Consider the following 20,092-nt stretch of genomic DNA (forward strand, 5'->3'; position numbering starts at 1 on the left):
GAACCCTAAAACAGCACAAGAAAACCCGGAAAATGCATACAATCATACAAACCAACAAAAATATATATATAACTACAAGCCACCACAATAATCACACAAAACCCAAAGAAAACACTGCAGTCAAGTAAAAAAAATCAACCAAACAAATAAAATACATAGCCACATACCCGAGCGAACAATTTACATTGATAACACAAAACACATTTTTACCCATTCAAAACAGGACAATATATCAAACAAATAACGTAATACAATTAAAACAAAAACCAACCTTTGAAAAGTGAGGGACCAATCAGCCCCTCTAACACCGTCGCACGCAAGTAACCAGGCTTCCCCCCCCCCCAGCCAAACCGCTCCCCAGCTAAGCACCCGCTGGTGAATCGGCCGGCCACAGGCTGGACGGAATACAACAACTCAAACCGGAAGCGCTCAAAGCGCGACACGGTGCAAACGTCACTAAACAGCAGCAGTAGGGCAGCACAGAGCCGCCGTAGGCAGAGCGGCAGTAAGGCAGCACAGAGCCGCCGTAGGCAGAGCGGCAGTAAGGCAGCACAGAGCCGCCGTAGGCAGAGCAGCAGTGGTTCCACGTAAGATGGAGCAGCAGTCACCGCCGCACCACAGCACACGGGACCCTATAGTAACAAAACAGTAAGGTAAGGGGCTAATTAATCATAAGGTAACGCCATCTACCCACCTACAAACCAGGCGAAACATTTAACTCACACCTTAGGAGAAACCCCGCTGCATTATTCCCAGCATCAGGCGTCCTGTCGCAGCTTGGACCATTTACACCACCCAAGGGCTGAACCCCCGGTACAAGATGTCCCGACCACTAATCCCGGAACAAACCGGGAATCCAACAATTACAATAACCGCCGAGAAGGAGCATAGCGCATCTGTGCTAGGGTAACCCTTATAGTCTGAGCGCCCTCTCCTATTGGCTACTCACCCCCCAGGGCTTAATAACACACCCGTTGTTATCGTTTCCTCCTCCTACTACATAAGCAATTACAATTTTAATGATTTTCAATAAATGCATCCTTGTTACAGGATGCAGTAAGTTTCTGACAGGTGAGTGCTCTCCTTGGACCCCAAGAGCAATTCAGATCTAGGGCAGCAAGCTACAGATTCAATGAGCTTTCATTAAAATAATGGCTTGCTCTTGATTATTGACTCTAGGCACATTCTGTCCTGCATCTGGAGGAGCCAAATACCCATGTTCTTCTGCTCCCAGATGCTGAGAGGAGAGGCCCACCTCAGGTCTTCATTAGCAGATACAGGCAAGTAAGCCAACCTCACTAGATTAAGCTATTTTAAAATTGTAATTTGCTCTTTCCAACATACACCTTTAAGCAATATAATTCATTCAGACTCTGGTTTTCTGCAGTTATAATCCATATGATGGTACCAACGACAACCCAGATTTGGAGCTCCCATTGACTGCCGGAGCACATGTAGGTAAGGATAATGATAAAGGCTTTTATAATGGTGCCCTCACTATTCTGTAATACTGATCATAATTTAGTTTGCCCATCAAGACACTGATGCCTTATCATCTCTTGTTTTGCAGGTGAACTAGCAGATGCCCATAGAGGACGGGTCCCATCCACATTTGTGGATCCTGTTGTACAACCAACCATGTCCAGTATGCATCCTCCAGCAGTCAGCCCCCTATTCAGTAACTACTCCCAGGATCCCTGGTGCTTAAGAATGGACAGTCCTGTGAAGACTAACATGTCTGCCCCTAGTGCAGATATTCTTGATGTGGCCTTTGAAAATGACATAGTAGAAGCTAGTGCTGACACAGTGCCTTATCCCAGGAGGCTAACTGTCATCAAGCAGCTTACCAAAAGCATCATCATTAGCTGGGATCCACCCTTGGTGCCTGCTGGTTGGGGAGACATATTAAGCTACAACATCTATGTGGACAAAGAACTACGACTGAATGTGTCCTTTGGCTCACAGACAAAGGCTGTGCTGGAGCGCCTTGATGTCCAGCTGAAGACGTATCGCATCTCTGTGCAAAGTGTGACAGATAAGGGCACCTCAGACCAGTTGCGCTGTACCTTCCTAGTGGGGCGGGATGTGTGTGTGGCCCCCACCCAGCTAAAGGTGGAAAACATCACCTCTACCTCGGCCAACCTCATGTGGTTACCAAGCAACAGTAATTATGTGCATGCGGTATATTTGAATGGAGCTTATTGGCATCTGGTCAAGGCGGGAACTTACTCACTCTGCCTCGTCAACCTCCGACCAAACCAGAGCTACAGTGTAAAAGTGGAGTGTCACTCACCCCAAACACATTATGAGTTACCTCCACATCAGAGGGAACACAGGAATGCTAACACCACCTTTACCACACTAATGGCAGGTAAGAAATGCTGCAGACGGCTCCTCTAAGTGGCTTTATTGATTCAGACACCTGTACTTGTATCTGGCTTCTGTTAGAGTTCCTAGCCGGATATTAAAATGAGCGCTCAGTGATGCTTTTCCTGTCCTAAACACAGGGCCTCCTGAACCCCCAAGCAATGTGCGGTTGCAGATCGGTCCATCCCCAGGCATTGCTCTCGTTAAATGGCTGCCTGTCTTGGTTGATTCAGCTGGAACTTCTAACAATGTGCATGTAACAGGATATACCATTTATGCAGACAAACAAAAAGTAAGAATATTTAAGAGCCGTATCCATCATACATCCATCCAACCATTTTCCAGACTTACATCTTCTAGGTATAGTGAGGGTATTAGCAGAAGATTTTTAAAGGGGACTTCACCTCAAACTGATGGCTGGGCTGGCAAAAGTTATTGTGAGGGACCAAGTCACTCAGCAAAATTCATGGTGGGGCTGTGGGGGAGAAATTTAATTCCACTCCAACCCTGTCTTATGCCATCAGCAGATTTTTTTCTTTTTACTGTAAATTAAAAACCCGAGGCCTCATTTATCAAAGTTGCATACCAACACCCAAAATGTGTGTATGGAATTTATCAAACAAAACGTGACAGGAAAACCGTGTGTATTTACAGAAACTCAGGGGCAGGCATATGCAACATTTTGGACAAATCAGGAAAAGGCATCAGCCTTTGTAAAGCAGGGAACTGCAGATAAACAGAACATGCCAGCATCACCAACAGGTGGCGACACCAGGATCAAGCTAGTGAGCATGTATGTCATGCAATAAGGGAACAGCTGAACCACTAATCTTTTCTTACTGAACTTTATTAAACTCGACCACTCTCTACATAATACACTAAGCCATCATCCATACACTTGGCAACCAACACCTACCATTGCACCTCCATGCCACCCACCATAAAAAGATTCAGTTTTGTATGAATGTTCATGGGCAGATTTCCAAACAAATCATATACAGTAGAATCATGGAACTTGACATTGAACAGGCCTGTCAATTTTTTTTTCGACCGAAATGTTGGAACTTGACTGTTCCTTCTAAAACTTGTATGGGTCGAGACACGTTTAACTCTACGAATTCGGTCCTCAACCAGGTCAGTTGAGAAAAATCTAGCCACAACTTGACCAAAAACTCAGAACATGCAAAACAAAACAGACCTGCTAAAACTTGGGCTGGTGCAAACAAAAAGGATTTTAGTTTGATTTTGAAATCAGAGGCCGAGATCGACTGACGAATAGCAGTAGGGAGGGAGATTCGAAGTCGGGGAGCTAAACAAGAAAATGCGCAGTTACTATAGCTGTGGAGTTTGGAGGAGGGGCTGAGGAGAGAGCCAGAAGGGGGAATCTAAGACTGTTCAGAATGATATGACAGGGTTTGATTGTTAAGAGCTTTGAATGTTAGAAGAAGTATTTAAAAGTATGTGTTCTAATATAGGGAGCCAGTGAAGGCTCTGAAGTATGACGTGTTGGTAGGAGCGAGTGTGGGTGAGGTAGCGAGCGGCAGAGTTCTGGACTATCTGGAGTTTATGGAGAGATTTAGCATTAATACAAGCAGGTGGTGCGTTGTAGCAATCAAGATGGCTAGCGAATGAGGGACTCAAAGCCATGCAACATTGTGAAGAAGGAAGCAAGCTGTTTTCAATATGGAATATATGTGTGCTTCGTATGAGAGGGCTGAGTCACAAGTAACACCAAGGCTGCAAACTGGAGGAGAAGGGGAGATGGTGCATGTGGTCCAAATGGAGGGTAACCAGTCTAATTTTATTGAGAGTGTGGATTTTGTGTGGATTTTGACCCAATAATTAATTATAAATATAATATCTAGCTATTATAATGGAGAATTTGCCAGGTAGTAGAAAACGCTTCTCTGCAGAGGAAACAGCTTTTAAAGGGAATGGGAGATGACACTGTGATTGGTGTTTTTACCATATTATGTCTCAAACACACCTATAACTAATTAGGAGTTAGGTAGAATCCTTTAGGGGCCTGATGCTAGGATTATTTTTCCACCATGAAACTAGCAAAAGTGGGTTGGCCACACCGTAAAAGAACTTGTGTCATGTGCTTCAGACCCTGTGCTTCAGACTGTTAAAATAGGGCCCAAGAGTTTCTTATTTATTCGCATCAACTATTGGGAGACAGACTAGGCTGGTTTGCTTACTTGTAGAAAATTGAGACTAAATAACAAAATACTTTCCAATATTTTTTTAATTTAAGATTTATTAAAGGTATCCAGCATAAACACTTTGTAGTTAATATTGTAGCCGTCAAGTAGTGCAACAGGTTGGACTGGAGCCAGCCATCTATTGTGCTGTTAGTGTGCTTAGTGTAATGTTGTGTGTAGTGTTTAATGCTACGAGTTATAAATAGTGGTGTGCGTGTGCCCACCGTGTGTTGCCGGAGTGATCAGGATGGTCAGCACGGTGGCCAGTCTGTCTCGGGACCCCTTGGAGTTTGTTGTTTGTGTTTGGTCCTTTTAAAGGCTGCAAATGAGGAGCACTTCAGTGCAAGCAAAGCTGCCTCATCTGCTTGTTGCCGCCGTGTTGCCTGGGCCTGCCGGTTGTTACAATATAATCAGTATAACAATCAAAACACTGATTTCCATTTTATACTGTAGGAGCACAGTATTGTGATCAATGCTAAAATCCATGATTCAAATTGTGGAGTAGATATTATTTGATATTGTAAATTGTGACAGAATTGAGACTTTAGTTAATTTACTAGGCTTCAGGTGACCCAGCAAAGACAGAGGAACTATATCAGCCTTTGCGATGAGAACTACAGCTTCATATCAAAATGTAAGGAAGATTTCGGGACTCCAGTGACTGGGCCAATGCTGGCTATTATCATCATACACAGTTTGGACTACAGAGGAGAGCCTTTAATAAGAACTGGTACACCACTCATTTTCCTCTTGTCTGCTTGTAAAGCAAGAAATTAGAAACAACAATGACACTTCAATTAGTTATGGCTTCTGAAACTGGAATGGGTTTCTGAGTCAACCAGAGAACATGAAAAATGTACTCTGCATAAAACCACCATAATGTTTTGAAACAGTTACTGAACCACTCAAACACAGGGAGATAATGTTGTGTTACTGCAAACTACCAGTATAGGTGAAATAAGAGAGAGCAGTACCTGCAGCAGATTGCAGCAGTAACTTCATTCCTAGGGAGGCAAAGCATAGCATTTTACGGGTATAATGAACAGGAGTCCGAATTATAAACTTTTTTGATGTACTAGAAATTGTTCATTTATTTTCACTGCATCTTTTGTCGACTGCCAAAAGTTTTCAGATCTACAAAAACATCTTTGTTTTAATCAGAATAAGCTTCTTCAACCGTTCCCAAAACTTTGTCAGGTCATGTCAGGTCAGTCATTGCTATTCTTGAAAATTATGTACCAATTTTCCAATGCCTTCATACAGTTCAAACACCTGTGCCTATAGGGTTCTAGCCAAAATTTGGCAGGTTTATAATGATCTTCAGCCCCGGAAAAAATTAAGAGATCACAGCACAGTATTTTGTTTCACTAATTTCTTAATTTATGGGTGTGCGTGTGTGATTTTTTTATTTTTTTTGCAAAATTCAGCCTGATTGTTCTCCATTTCTTATTAATGAAAGACTTCTTCCTTGCTAACCCTAGCAGTGCACTTCACACCTGCACTTAATGTTTCCTGTTCCTTTTGAAGTTCACTTGATGTCATCCTACAATTCATGAGAAACTGTTGGATAAGTTAACAGTCATCTCTGACATTAGAAAGTTGCTTCCACCCTTTACCTGGCTGGTTTCTGGTCATTCCCAGAGTCTCCTCAAATTGCTCTTGGGTACTACTGTCTTAGAAATTTTGAACCTGGAAGCAACCTGCTGCTCAGCATACCCTTCTGCCAGCAGAAGACCAATTAAACCAGTATTTAGAAATGCTAATTATTTTATATTTATATATATATATATAGAGAGAGAGAGTGGTCTCTTCATTTTTTCCATGGCTGTATACACTGTTAATAGGGGTGGGCAATATGGTGATATTTTATTGTAACTGGTTACAAATGTGACCACCATGTCCATTTCAGAGGTATCACAAGAATCGTGATACAGCACTACATTTACATATAATCATGTAATTTAGCCAATGCTTTTGTCCAAAGCTACATAAGAGTAAGCCAAATAGCACATTCCAAGCATATGAGCTGCCGAGAATTCGACAAGGTTAAGAAGAGCTAAGCTGAGCTTCCACTGAATGCTCTGCTGCTAGTATACTATTAACACTATTATTATAATAATAGAACAAACTGGCAAGTGCCTATTATGCAATACTAAATTACAAAGCAATTTCAGCGTGCATAACATCTCAGCACCTGAAATACACCGATTGTCTGGCTATGCACATTTTTATGAGCACATTGTTCTCCGCTGCAGTGTCGTACATGTGACCTGAACAAAACCAGAAGCAAACATTTCTTACCGATGCAAAAGATTCAAAATACACATTTATTACTTAATTCTTTTATTTATCGTTTAATTTTTGTATTTACATACCTTAATAATTAATTATGATGCTACCAGCAGTGTTTCTTGTAAGGATCAACTTGCTAGATAAATGATTAATTGTTTATTAAACATTTATTTACAGAAACTATTACCAGACTTTGCAGCCAGAAAGGTTTTTTTTGCATGTAGTTCATTTGCATTGGTTATTTACGGTTACTTGTGCATGGTAAAAGGGCAGGATCTCATGCACAAACACATTTACAAGATTTGTCAAGGGCAAATTGCATACATATGTGTATGTACCAGGTTTAATAAACCAGATATTTTTATTTGCGTGTATGCAGTTTTCTGTTTTCGTTTGTACAATGAACTTTATGCAACATTTGACAAATGAGGCCCCTGCAGCATTTTCTGACCCCCATATGAACACCACTTACAGGTATTCCTGGTAGTGCTTTGCCAGTCAGCCTTTAGAAATTGTATTTATTTAAAATTCTTTCCTAGTTTTATTTTTCACCCTCAGTTTTCTTGAGTTCTCTTGTGCTACAAAATGGTAAATTGTAAATGAGAATTGGATGAAACTATTGACTGCTATGAGCTACATGCTATCTCATGTGAGAAAACACAGGCCTATGGTTTTTCAGGTCATGGAGGTTTCCTCCCCAACAACCAGTAGCGTGTTGCTGGGTCAGTCTCAGATCCACCTCCTGGAAAGCGCGTATGAATTGACGGTGCGGACCATGTCTCCCCTTGGGGAATCTGCTGACTCAGTGCCTGCTCAGGTCTTGCCAGAGCTTCTTTCAGCCATCAGACATGGGGTATCTCTGGATCCAAACTTGGAAATGCCTGTAAGAAATGTGTCCACGCTCCTTCGGAACCCACCACTAGGAGCCCCTGCCAATTCCTTGGATCAAGCCTCAATGATCCACGGAGAGAGTGGTATCATGCCAGAGGTACATCATCATGTGAACTGGTTTCTTATCATACTCCTCACTTCCTATTTAATACTGTATTTTCAGTCTAATTAGTTGGATATGGACACTATTCTACTGAATATCAAAAGATATAAAGCGCATGTACTGCCTGGACAAAAGTAAGTGGACACCATACCATGCATGTCGAAAATGGAGTTGCTGCTATAATAGCCCCCACACCTCTGGCAAGGCTTACCACTGGATTTTTGAGTGTGGTTATGGGAATGTGAGCCCATTCAGCCACAGGAGCATTAGTAGGTCAGGCACTGATGTTGTGGTCAGAAGGTCTGAATCACAGTCGGCTTTTCAATTCATCGCAGAGTGTTCAGTGGAATTGAGGTCAGGGCTCTGTGCAGGCCAGTCAAGTTCTTCCATATCAATGTCGCAAAACTATGAATTTACGGCTCCTGCTTTGTGCACAGGGGCACAGTAATACTGGAACAGGAAATGACCTTCCTCAAACTCTTGTCACAAAGTTGGAAGCACACAGTTGGCTAAAATGTCTTTGACCACTGACGAATTAAGGTCACCCTTCACTAGAGCTAAAGGGCCTAAACCAAACTCTGCCCTAAATCAATATGCCCCGTCTACCAAACTTTATATTTTGGCACTATTTACTGAGGTAGGTAGTGTTCTCCTGGCATCTGCCAAACCCAAATTTATCTGTCACAGCATCAAATAGTGAAGCCTGATTCTTCACTCTTGTCTTGATACATTTCCACTGCTCCACAGTCCAATGGCAACGTACTTTACACTAGTCGAGTCAATGCTTGGTGTATTTGCTAGTTTCAAACTGAGGAAAGGCAATTTTTACATGCCCCGCACTTCAGCGCTTTGTCATCCCTCTCTGTCTGCTTGTATGGCCAACCTCTTTGGTGTTGTACTGTGATTGCTTCTAAACACTTCTGCTTTACAAAGACAGTTCTTGACTGGAGCAAGTTGACACATGGAAGAAATTTGATGGACTAGTTTGTTGCAACAGTGGCATCCTGCGATGGTACCATGTTCAAAGTCACTGAGCTCTTCAGTTTGACACATTCCAATATCAAGGTCTATCTATGGAGATTTTCATAACTGTGTGCTTCATTTTATGTTCATTTTAGCAATGGGCTTAGCTAAAAAAAACTAAACTGAATAATTGGAAGGGGTGTCCACCTACTTTTGAACAGGTGATGTAATTTACATGACCTGGAATTTTGTTAATGTTGTTGCATTTGGAATAAAAACCTGCATCTGTGATAAATATATAAAACAGATGTATGGTATGAGGCATGATAAACACATGGTAAACTGGATGGCAGTCAATGAAAGCAATTGTATTCTCAGGTAATGAAATTTGTAAACAAACAAACATATATATATATATATACACACACACGCTGCTTACTCAATGAAACTTGAAATCTCAATAGAAGTCATAAAAAATAAAAAAAATAAAAAGACTAGACAGTCATGGAGGTTTTTTTGTTTTTAGTATAGAAATTCATTTGAGGTTTGCTCAAACAGCTGTAGGCCTTCAGGACTATTTTTACATTTATTATTGTATTAAGTCATTTTACATTTAATTCTTACATAATGTCTTTTGTTATATTAATATAAGGTCATAATCATTGTTTATCTGTCTGTGTTCAATAATTAGTCTTATAGTGTGTATCACCCCATGGCTGCAGGGCAGTGCCAAGCCTTTGCCCCCTACTATTGGAGAACCTTTGAAATCATCCAAGAACCAAGGAAGTCAGCGGTTGAACCATCTTTCGGAGACCTCGGACCAAATTATGCACATCACCCAAGCCAACACAAGCTGTTCCACACAACTGTCTGCAGAACACATTTCTCTGAAGGTAGGCTCCCTCATCTCACCATGCACCCATCTGGAGGCAGTGTTTGTATGGGAAGATCAGGTGTTGGTACTGCCCTGGCTATTCCGTGCTAGCAGATTGTACTTTGCTTCACTAAGAGAAAAACAAAGAGGTGGCGGTACTGTGTACTGGCCAGTACTGGCTCACTGCCTGTAGGTCATCTTACACAAGGATCCACTAGTGAGTGCATGGTGTTTTGTGAGATGCTGATGGTTTCATGATGTCAGATTAACAGTCACTGGACTCTGTGGACTGCTTCTTGTCACTTAATCGTTTAATTGTCTGGCAAAAATTGCCAAGAATCCCTTGAAAGACAAAGCTCTACTAGATCACTTTTGCTTTACCATGGATACTTATTCATGTCTTAAAGTATTTCCTTTGTTTCATTTGGTTGCGTTAAATGTAATGATGCAAATAAGGATAAACCCTTACTAGTTTAGAATTATATATTATTAAAACCTTGCATCAACTATAATGCTGATTTTGAATTTGAAAACTGGAAAAAATATAAAGGTCAACTTTGTTTAGAGCAGGGGGTTTTCAACCAGGGGTATACTACGCCCCCCAGGGGTCCACAGAGCAGCTGCCGAGGGTGTACAGAAACGTATCATCGAAATGTCAGTATAATCATCCAGAAAGCTCTGTATAATCTCCCAATTTACACAACATAAAAAATATTCAAAGACTAAGCAAAACATATTACAAGTATTAATTCTTAGTCACTTATGTGATATAGCATTAGTTGGAGAGGGTCTGTAGCTGCGGTGTGTTTTCATTTAAGAAAGGCTGCAAACCCTTGTACAGCCTCATTGGCTTCTTTGCATCATGAAAATCACTATTGACTCAGTCTTCTAAAAGAGAACACCAGAGCGGCAAAATGCAGATGCCCCCTCTCCCGGACATCCAGGAAGAGGAGGAACCCTACTCTGACAACCCAGAGTCTGGTGGAGCTAGTTGCAAGGTAAATAACTACAATGTGGTTTATTTTTGCCAGATCAGTCTTCCGTTTTTTAATACCCATTTATTCAGTAATAGTTATGCTGATCCAGAACCTACATTAATAAAAAATTGACATATCTTTAAAGTTGTAGCTCTTTGCAATAATCTGATTGTTACCATCTTTTGTAGGCCCTAGTATTTTATGAGAGCAGTTCCATTTGCTCAATACTGCATCCGTTATTCTAAGGCAAGACCTAGTTGCAAGTTCACATTCTTAACCATGCTTGGTTGTAATGCGGCTCAGTGGGTGAGGCCTTGGTGCCAGTGATTGGAGTGTCGCTGGCTGAAATCCCCTCCTTGGCATAATAGCCACATCTCTGCTGGAGCCTTAAGTAAGGTCTTAAACCCCTGAAACATGTTCCAGGTGAACCTTTTTAATGGCTGACCCTTCCGTCTCACCTGTATGAGTATGCATGCTTCAGAGAAGAGCAAGATGGGATATGCAAAAACTAAAAAATAATTCCAATGTACTTGCACAAATGGCAAATAAAAGATTCCTACTAATCTTACACAACAGTTGCTTTCATATTTCAGCTGCATATACTGTACTACTCAGTAATATTCTGCTTTAAGTTATTCTGCTAACTACACAGTTATGATAACCTACTTGTTTTAAAATTGTGAAATAAGAAATAAGATACATTTTTAATTGCTTTATATGTAGTAATTCATTATTGCTGGGGTGTCCTGCTCATTAGAGTTCAGTCCTAATTAATAATCGTAGTATTTGCAGGTATTTCTGTTGATATATTTGAAATTAAAATTTAATATACTTAAAGAAAATATTCCCAAGAAGAATATTGTACTTCTGAGTCTGTAGGTGGCAGCAATGTGTTTTATTATTTTGAAGATGCAAGATTTGTATTCCACAAAGTAGAGGCATCTTTTTTTTTTTTGCTAATTTTTAGGTAACACTTTACTTGACGGGCACAAATAATATAGTATTATACAATTACATATGTATTAATTAACCGCAAACTAAGTCTTAGTTACATACTGATCTCATGTTAATTCATCATTAATGAATCATGATGCATGTTTTATCTCCATAAGTTACTGTATTTGTTACTATGTTAATTCTGTAAACCTTTGTGAACTACTGAAGGAATTACTGAAGGAACAAGTAATGAATAACACAAGTGAAATACTATTCTCATGTTTGTTCATCATTAATGAATTGTGACATCTTTTATCTGCAGTAGCAAATATATTTGTTCATGATTTGTTCATAATTTGTACTATACTAACAATAGTAACTGAGTTATTACGAAGGGTACCGCAGGGTTCAATTTTAGGACCACTTTTGTTCCTAATTTACATAAATGATATAGACACCAATATATACAGTAAACTGGTGAAATTTGCAGATGACACCAAGGTGGGTGGTGTAGCAAATACTGAACTAGCGGCTCAGCAGTTACAGCGGGATCTTAATTTAATTAGTGACTGGGCTGACACCTGGCAGATGAAATTTAACATAGACAAATGTAAGGTACTCCATGTAGGGAGCAGAAATATAAAGTACAGGTATTTTATGGGACCTACTGAAATAAAGGTAGCTGATTATGAGAAAGACCTTGGTGTGTATGTTGATGCTTCCATGTCTCATTCTCGCCAGTGCAGGGAAGCAATAAAAAAAGGCCAATAGGATGTTGGGGTATATATCCAGGTGTGTGGAGTTTAAGTCAAGAGAGGTAATGCTAAGATTATACAATTCCTTGGTGAGACCTCACCTAGAATATTGTGTACAGGTTTGGTCACCATATCTTAAAAAGGACATAGCGGCCTTAGAAAAGGTGCAGCGTAGGGCCACAAGAATGATTCCTGGTCTTAGAGGAATGTCATACGAGGAAAGGTTATTTGAGCTAAATCTGTTCAGCCTCAAACAAAGGAGACTGAGGGGGGACATGATCCAGGTCTATAAGATAATAGTTACTTCAGCATTAGTTCAAATACAAGAACTCGTGGCCATAGGTGGAAAGTAGCGGGAGAACATTTCAAACTGGATTTAAGGAAGCACTTCTTTACACAGCGTGTAGTCAGAGTATGGAATAGTCTTCCTAACGTAGTGCAAGCTGAATCCTTGGGTTCCTTTAAATCAGAGCTAGATAAGATTTTAACAACTCTGAGCTATTAGTTAAGTTCTCTCCAAGCGAGCTCGATGGGCCGAATGGCCTCCTCTCGTTTGTATAGTTCTTATGTTCTTATGTTCTTATTAGTGCCCCATCAAGTAAAGTGATATTTATGACTACTAATAAACATAAAAATCTAAAATAATAGTTTCATTCTGGGGGATTTAATCATTAGCTTTTTTCCTCCTTAATGGTGGTGTGTTTTCCACTCCATGAAATCTCTTGTCTTCTTTCCCTATGGCTACACACGCAGCCAGACCACTATGAGACGGACAGTGATGAGGAACATTTGCGAAGACTTATGAGGCTACCCTGGCAAGCTCAAAATAAGAAACATCTCGTCAGCATTTCTGAAGGAACGGAGGAGGAAGACAACATAAAAAAATGTGTAGAGCCACCACGGCCAAGCTCTGCACAGAATCAGCAAGTTGGACCACAGCAGGAGGAAATTATTGCTTCCAAGAACATGGCATCACCACCAGACCGACACTCAAACAACAACTCTGGGCCTGTAGGAGGTGATCGTCTTCCAAGGATCAGCAAACCCCAAGGCTCTGAGGTTTCATATGTCACTTCCAAACCTAGGCATTACATTGATGGAGACCAAGGTGAGAGGTTAAGTGGAAGATGTGGAAGAATCCTACATGCTAAGAGCAAACCAGAGCGCAGAGTACATTACTCAGATATTGTGGAAAGTATCAGCTACCAGGAAGAGGACTCAGATAACAATGTTAATGCCACTATCACAGAAATTTTTAAGGCACCTGAAAGGGTACATCAGTCTTATCATGTGGAAAGCTCACACAAGGGTGGAGACCAACTGAGGAATGCTGTCTTGCAGAAGAACCTAATGTCCCCCATTCGGCATTCATCAGACCAGTACCTAGGGAGTAAGACTGTTATAAGAACCAGGGCCAGTGAAGGCTCAGGAATGGAAATTAACTTGGAGTATGGAACAGAAGACGATGACGAAAGTGTCCTTGGTGGTCCAGCTGACGTTTTTGTAGAAAAGATGTCTTCAGAATGGTGGTTGGAGGGTGGACAATCAAAATTGCTGCAGGGGTTTGTGAGCTGCTCTGACCAGTTGAATAAATTCACCACAGATACCTACAGGGCCAAGAAACCACAGCTGCTGTCTGATAAAGTCTTTGAGCACAAGGTAGCCCGTATCCCACAGCATCACCACAGGAGAGTAAGAATGGGTGCCTCAAAGACAGAGGGCTCTTATGTGGATAAACACCATAATATGACAGAAGACGAATCATACCAGCAATGTGCCAAATTTGAACAGGCGATGAAGGGTCAGAGCATCATAGACAACTATCAAAGGGTACGTTTGATTTCATTGTTTAAGCAACCCATTTTGATTAAAGCAGTGGTTTGAACAGTATCATAAATGTGCTAACCAGTTCTCATTTTTTATGTATTAGTAATGATTTGCTATTTCCAACTAAGAGACCTTAAAATGATATAGCCTTCCTTAAGGGATAAAATAGAGAAATGTAACCAAGGGACTTTGTGTTTCTTAGGACACTTGCAGCAATGAAGGCAAATCATGGGCTACAGTAAGCTGCACCCAGGAAAGACGGAGGCAATCCTTAATGAGAGTGCGAACAAAAACCAGGCGGCTTAAAGGTCAGTCTATAACAGATCCAAAGCTGATACCCAAGCAGTAGTAAAAGGGCCGGCCCAACCCATTTTGAGGCCCTAGGCAAAATTTGATCAAGCTAGTTGCCATATTCCTCGGATGTGGAATACATACAGTTTTGGGACTGATCTCCCCCCCCAGTGCTGCCACAGACACTTTCTAATTAATTTTTTTTAAATGTAGGCATATTGTCTCTATGACAAATTAGAACTGTACATTTCGAGACCGATCGCCTAAGATTGAAGCAGCATCACAAAGTGAGAGCAAAGAAAATGGCCATTTCGGATACATGAGACTGTTAGCATGATAACTCGAAAAATATTTTCTGGACCTTTTTCCAACTATCTGAAACTGATTCAATTTTGAGACAGATCACCCCAAAATTGAAGCAGCACACCATAATCATAGCAAAGAAAGGGACTGTTTTGACACTTGATGTTGTTAGAGTGATAACTGAAAAAGTATCTGAAGGATCTTTTTGAAACTTTTAAGATACATCGTATGGGTCAGGAAATGGAAATGGTCAAATTCTGAGACAACTCGCCCCCAAACTGAAGCAATGCTACTTTAGTGGCACAAAGAGAAGGGTGATGGAGACAATATTTGACCTTGTGAATGTGATAAAGCAAAAAATATTTGATGGATCTTATTACTGCTTCAGAAAAACATTATATGGATGAAGGTCTACACCTAGTTTCATTTTGAGACAAACTGCCCAATAAATGAAACAGCCACACTATGTGATAGCAAAGGACGTAAAGGTCAGCTATAGAAAATACTTGGTTTTGTGGGCATAATAACTCTAAAAGTATTTGATGGCTATTTTCCAAACCTTGCAAATACTGTACATTGCAGGGGTAAAGATCTGGACTATATCAAATTTTGAGACAAATCACACCAAAATTAAAGCAGCACTGCATAATGTTAGCAAAGAGAAGTGCAGCCTCAGACACGTATGTTACTATGATAACTCAGAAAGTATTTAACATATCTTTTTCAGTCTTTGCAGACACATTGTAAGGGTGAAAATATGGACTTGGTACAATTATATTGCAGTATTTTGATTTAGCAAAATTTATCAAGGGAGGATTTTAGTCACTTAGCCCTAGTTCTAATCAGTGGCCCACATAAAAGAACAGGCACAGATGTGGTGAACCTGATTACATGAAGACACGCATAATTTGGACAATATAATGGTATGAAAAATGACATACATCACTCTATCACGGTTTTTTGTCTATTGATTAAAAGGTTGATCGAGACAATGAAAATGATACATCGCTACGCATCGGAAGCATCTTTGCTCTTCGTAATTAAATGTACAATAATAACAATATGATATTTATAACGTCTAATATTTCTTATTTTCTATTATTTTTTCTAATATTTTGGGTAATACGAGTAATTGTCATGACCTGCCTGTCCAATCCTCTTGTACATGTGTACCACGCCCCCTTATTAACCACATATGCAACCCCGATTGTGACCAGCTGTTTTGTCAATTTGATTCAGTTTGAAGTCCACGTCAGTGTCTATAACCCCAGGTCTGTCACTGACATTTTGATGTTACATGTTCCTGTGTCCTGCATTTGGAGTGATTCCAAATGAACCCTTCAGTCCTGATTCCTCATCTCCCCGTTCCTGCTTCCATGTCCTGTAGTCATAAAGTAATGGTGACTAAAGGGTGTTATTTAATGTCTAGAGGGCTCTAATAATGTTAAAAAAACGTATTTAGAAGGTCGTAAACAGGTTTCCAATGCTCTAACTACGAAAATATTCGATTTATAAATAAAGAATCCTACTTCGCGGATTTCGCCTATTGCTGGTTATTTTTAGAACGTAACTCCCGCGATTAACGAGGGACCACTGTACATGCTCTTCTTACCTAGCCTAGCATTATAATATAAATATTTTATTTAATACATATAGGGCCCTGCTGGCCATTGGGCCTCAAAATACTAATTAGCTTACTCATGCCTTGGGCTGACCCTGAGCAGCAATATCTTTGTCTGTGCTGCTCTGATTGCCTCCTCTTAGACCTTAGTCAGTGCTTGATGTGGGCCGGTATTCACTGGTATGCAACACCAGCACCTCTTTATTTTTTTCTTTAGAGTACCAGCACCTCTCAGTATCTGCTGATATTGAATAGTTAGGCGAGTAGTGACACATGGTGCTGAATAACAAAGGGAGTACCGTCTCCTAGTACTGAATAACAACGGGGAGTACCGGCTCCTGGTACTGATTAACAAGGGGACTACCGGCTCCTGCTACTGATTAACAAGAGGAGTACCGGCTCCTGGTACTGAATAACAAGGGGAGTACCGGCTCCTTTGTACTAATTAACAAGAGGACTACCGGCTCCTGGTACTGATTAACAAGAGGACTACCGGCTCCTGCTACTGATTAACAAGAGGAGTACTGGCTCCTGGTACTGATTAACAAGGGGAGTACCGGCTCCTGGTACTGATTAACAAGGAGAGTACCAGGTCTTGGTACTGAATAACAAGGGCAGTACCGACTCCTGGTACTGAATAACAAGGGAAGTACCAGCTCCTGGTACTGAATAACAAGGGAGTACTGGCTCCTGGTACTGAATAACAAGGGCAGTACAAGCTCTAAAGCTGGAAGCACCTGAAAGTGGTTAGACACAGTCACTTCAGGTGATGCCGCCTCTGTAAACTGTGTACGCCCTTTTCTACGTCTATGACCTACGTTCACCCAACTCTATCAACCAATCTGTTCTTCATTCTCCCCCTTCCCCACTTCTGACATAGACACCGTCTCCCTAAAAGGCTTATAAACTCTCTTATCTAACTCCTTGTTGTGTCAGATGAGAGTCAGTTGCTCCTCAAGGTCACGAACCTTGACCATGAGTGAGTCCACTAACTTACATCACTTGCAGATGAAGTCCGACTGGACGAAAACATCCAGAAGGGCAAACATCTTGCAAACACAACACTGAGCTGGCCCCATTATGATCCCGTACTTTTCTCCCATCCCAGTATATTTATATAGCATATTTAACTTTTACCTGATTTTACCTGATAACTAATTAACATATAGTTAATATAATAAAGTGCCGAGTACAATAAAACACTAAATTAAGACTTGCGTTAAAACGGAACTTTTTAAAGTATCCGATAGGGTCAGAGATAGCAACCTTAGAAATTAAACTTTTAAAATAACCAAATTAACAATTACTTACCTGAGAATAACTTCCTACTGAACCACGTTTAACTAAAATAAAGCGAAATTCCTCTTGGGAGGCGGAATAACAAGGGGAGTACCGGCTCCTGGTACTGAATAACAAGGGGAGTACCGATGCCTGATGCTGAATAACAAGGGCGTACCGGCGCCTGATGCTGAATAACAAGGGGAGTACCGGCACCTGATGCTGAATAACAAGGGCAGTACCGATGCCTGATGCTGAATAACAAGGGCGTACCGGCGCCTGATGCTGAATAACAACGGCAGTACCGGCACCTGATGCTGAATAACAAGGGGAGTATCGGGTCCTGATGCTGAATAACAAGTGCAGTACCGGCACCTGATGCTGAATAACAAGGGGAGTATCGGGTCCTGATGCTGAATAACAAGGGCAGTACCGGCTCCTGATGCTGAATAACAAGGGCAGTACCGGCTCCTGATGCTGAATATCAAGGGGAGTACCGGCTCCTGATGCTGAATAACAAGGGGAGTACCAGCGCCTGATGCTGAATAACAAGGGGAGTACCAGCGCCTGATGCTGAATAACAAGGGCAGTACCAGTGCCTGATGCTGAATATCAAGGGCAGTACCAGTGCCTGATGCTGAATAACAAGGGCAGTACCGGCTCCTGATGCTGAATAACAAGGGCAGTACCAGCGCCTATCGTTGAATATCAAGGGGAGTACCGGCTCCTGATGCTGAATAACAAGGGCAGTACCGGCGCCTGACGCTGAATATCAAGGGGAGTACCGGCTCCTGATGCTGAATAACAAGGGGAGTACCAGCTCCTGATGCTGAATAACAAGGGGAGTACCGCCTCCTGATGCTGAATATCAAGGGGAGTACCGGCTCCTGATGCTGAATAACGAGGGGAGTACCGGCTCCTGATGCTGAATAACAAGGGGAGTACCGGCTCCTGGTACTGAATAACAAGGGAGTACCAGCTCCTGATGCAATAACAAGTGGAATACCAGCTCCTGATGCTGAATAACAAGTGGAATACCGGCACCTGTTTTTCCTCACTTCAAGCACTGATCTTGGTAGCGTATCTGTGAACAAATTTGGATACATACATATTTAGACACAAATCATCTTACAATTAAGTTATATTCTCCTGCCCAAAAAATGTCCCTGTATGATTTCTCTGCCATAAAGCCAAGTGAACATGTAGCTGCTCGAAAGCCGCTCAGATAGTTTAGGACTTATTGGAAGTTAATGACCGACACCTAGGGAAATGTGTAATGAAAGTTCTAGACATAAAATTCATAAGAGGTCCTTGCTTTAAAGAAACACCTGCCACTAACAGTGAGGTCTGAAGCGGCATGATGACATACTTATTTATTTACAACCAGATGGAGCGAGACTGGCAGCCCCAGAAGCTGGGAGAGATCTGGATGGGCTCTTTGAAGACAATCCTACACGTATCTTTGTGGCTTTATTTCCTTATGAACCTGCTGTCATGTCCCCGAACCCGGATACCGCAGATGAAGAGCTGCCCTTCATGGAGGGACAGATCATCCAGGTAACACTGTTTGCTACTCTGCTGTAATACATGAACAGGGAAAATAATGCATATTTCTTAGCAGTTCATTTACTCAAATTAAATTATGAATAATTTTGCTATTTTTAATTGTGCACTTTTTGCCCTCCAAATATGATTTTTGTAATATTTTTTCAAATCATTGATTATGTATAGTTCTTGGTTAGCAGTTGTAAGTATTGAGAAATTATCATAACTACTATGAGACCAATCTGGGTAAAATATACAACATAATATTTTTCGATAATGCTTTACATTAACTCCACCTTCATAATGCATTCATTATGCATTCATAGAACATGCAGTGCACCTTCATAATGCATTTATAATGGATTCACAGAACATTCATAAGCAGCATGCAAGTACACCTTAACATCCTAACATCCCTTAACAGCTTTAATATACATTTCTAACAAACATTACATGATTATACAATTATAATGTCTGTTATTATTATATAAATAATAATATTATATAATAAATAATATTTGTTATTAATGTATATTACATGCAAAAATACGAGGTTAAAAATACGAGTTATACATCTGGGATACCAAGGCTAAGCAATCGAATCTGTGGATGCGTTCGACTTAGGCTTAGATCAGTCTGCAGCTGACGTGATGTAGAGCAAGATCTACCGGCGTCTGCAGGGGTGGAGTATAAACTGACTGCAGCCAAGTGGGACAACTTCTGGAACTTACAATTGCTTCGTTTTAAACATCGTCTCTCAACTAAGTAACAGGTCCTTATCTTTAAAGATAAAAAGAATAAGAATATCAGCTAAATGCAAATATTCTTTTGGTATATGGTAGTAAATCAGCCCCTGGAATAATTT

General features: G+C 40.9%; 1 protein-coding gene across 1 annotated transcript in view; it reads left to right on the top strand.

The window, feature by feature from the left end:
* The window catches only part of LOC111859710 (RIMS-binding protein 2-like), a 66,905-nt gene that overhangs the window by 43,517 nt on the left and 3,296 nt on the right, over positions 1-20,092 (top strand). Inside the window, exons 10-19 of the mRNA XM_072701475.1 lie at positions 1,180-1,280; positions 1,388-1,458; positions 1,571-2,371; positions 2,508-2,659; positions 7,543-7,851; positions 9,543-9,713; positions 10,579-10,692; positions 13,116-14,192; positions 14,392-14,497; positions 19,070-19,239. Coding sequence (XP_072557576.1) covers positions 1,180-1,280; positions 1,388-1,458; positions 1,571-2,371; positions 2,508-2,659; positions 7,543-7,851; positions 9,543-9,713; positions 10,579-10,692; positions 13,116-14,192; positions 14,392-14,497; positions 19,070-19,239 — 3,072 coding nt within the window. The remainder of the gene's footprint in view (positions 1-1,179; positions 1,281-1,387; positions 1,459-1,570; positions 2,372-2,507; positions 2,660-7,542; positions 7,852-9,542; positions 9,714-10,578; positions 10,693-13,115; positions 14,193-14,391; positions 14,498-19,069; positions 19,240-20,092) is intronic.

Source organism: Paramormyrops kingsleyae, chromosome 17, assembly GCF_048594095.1.
Source record: "Paramormyrops kingsleyae isolate MSU_618 chromosome 17, PKINGS_0.4, whole genome shotgun sequence".
Lineage (NCBI taxonomy): Eukaryota > Metazoa > Chordata > Actinopteri > Osteoglossiformes > Mormyridae > Paramormyrops > Paramormyrops kingsleyae.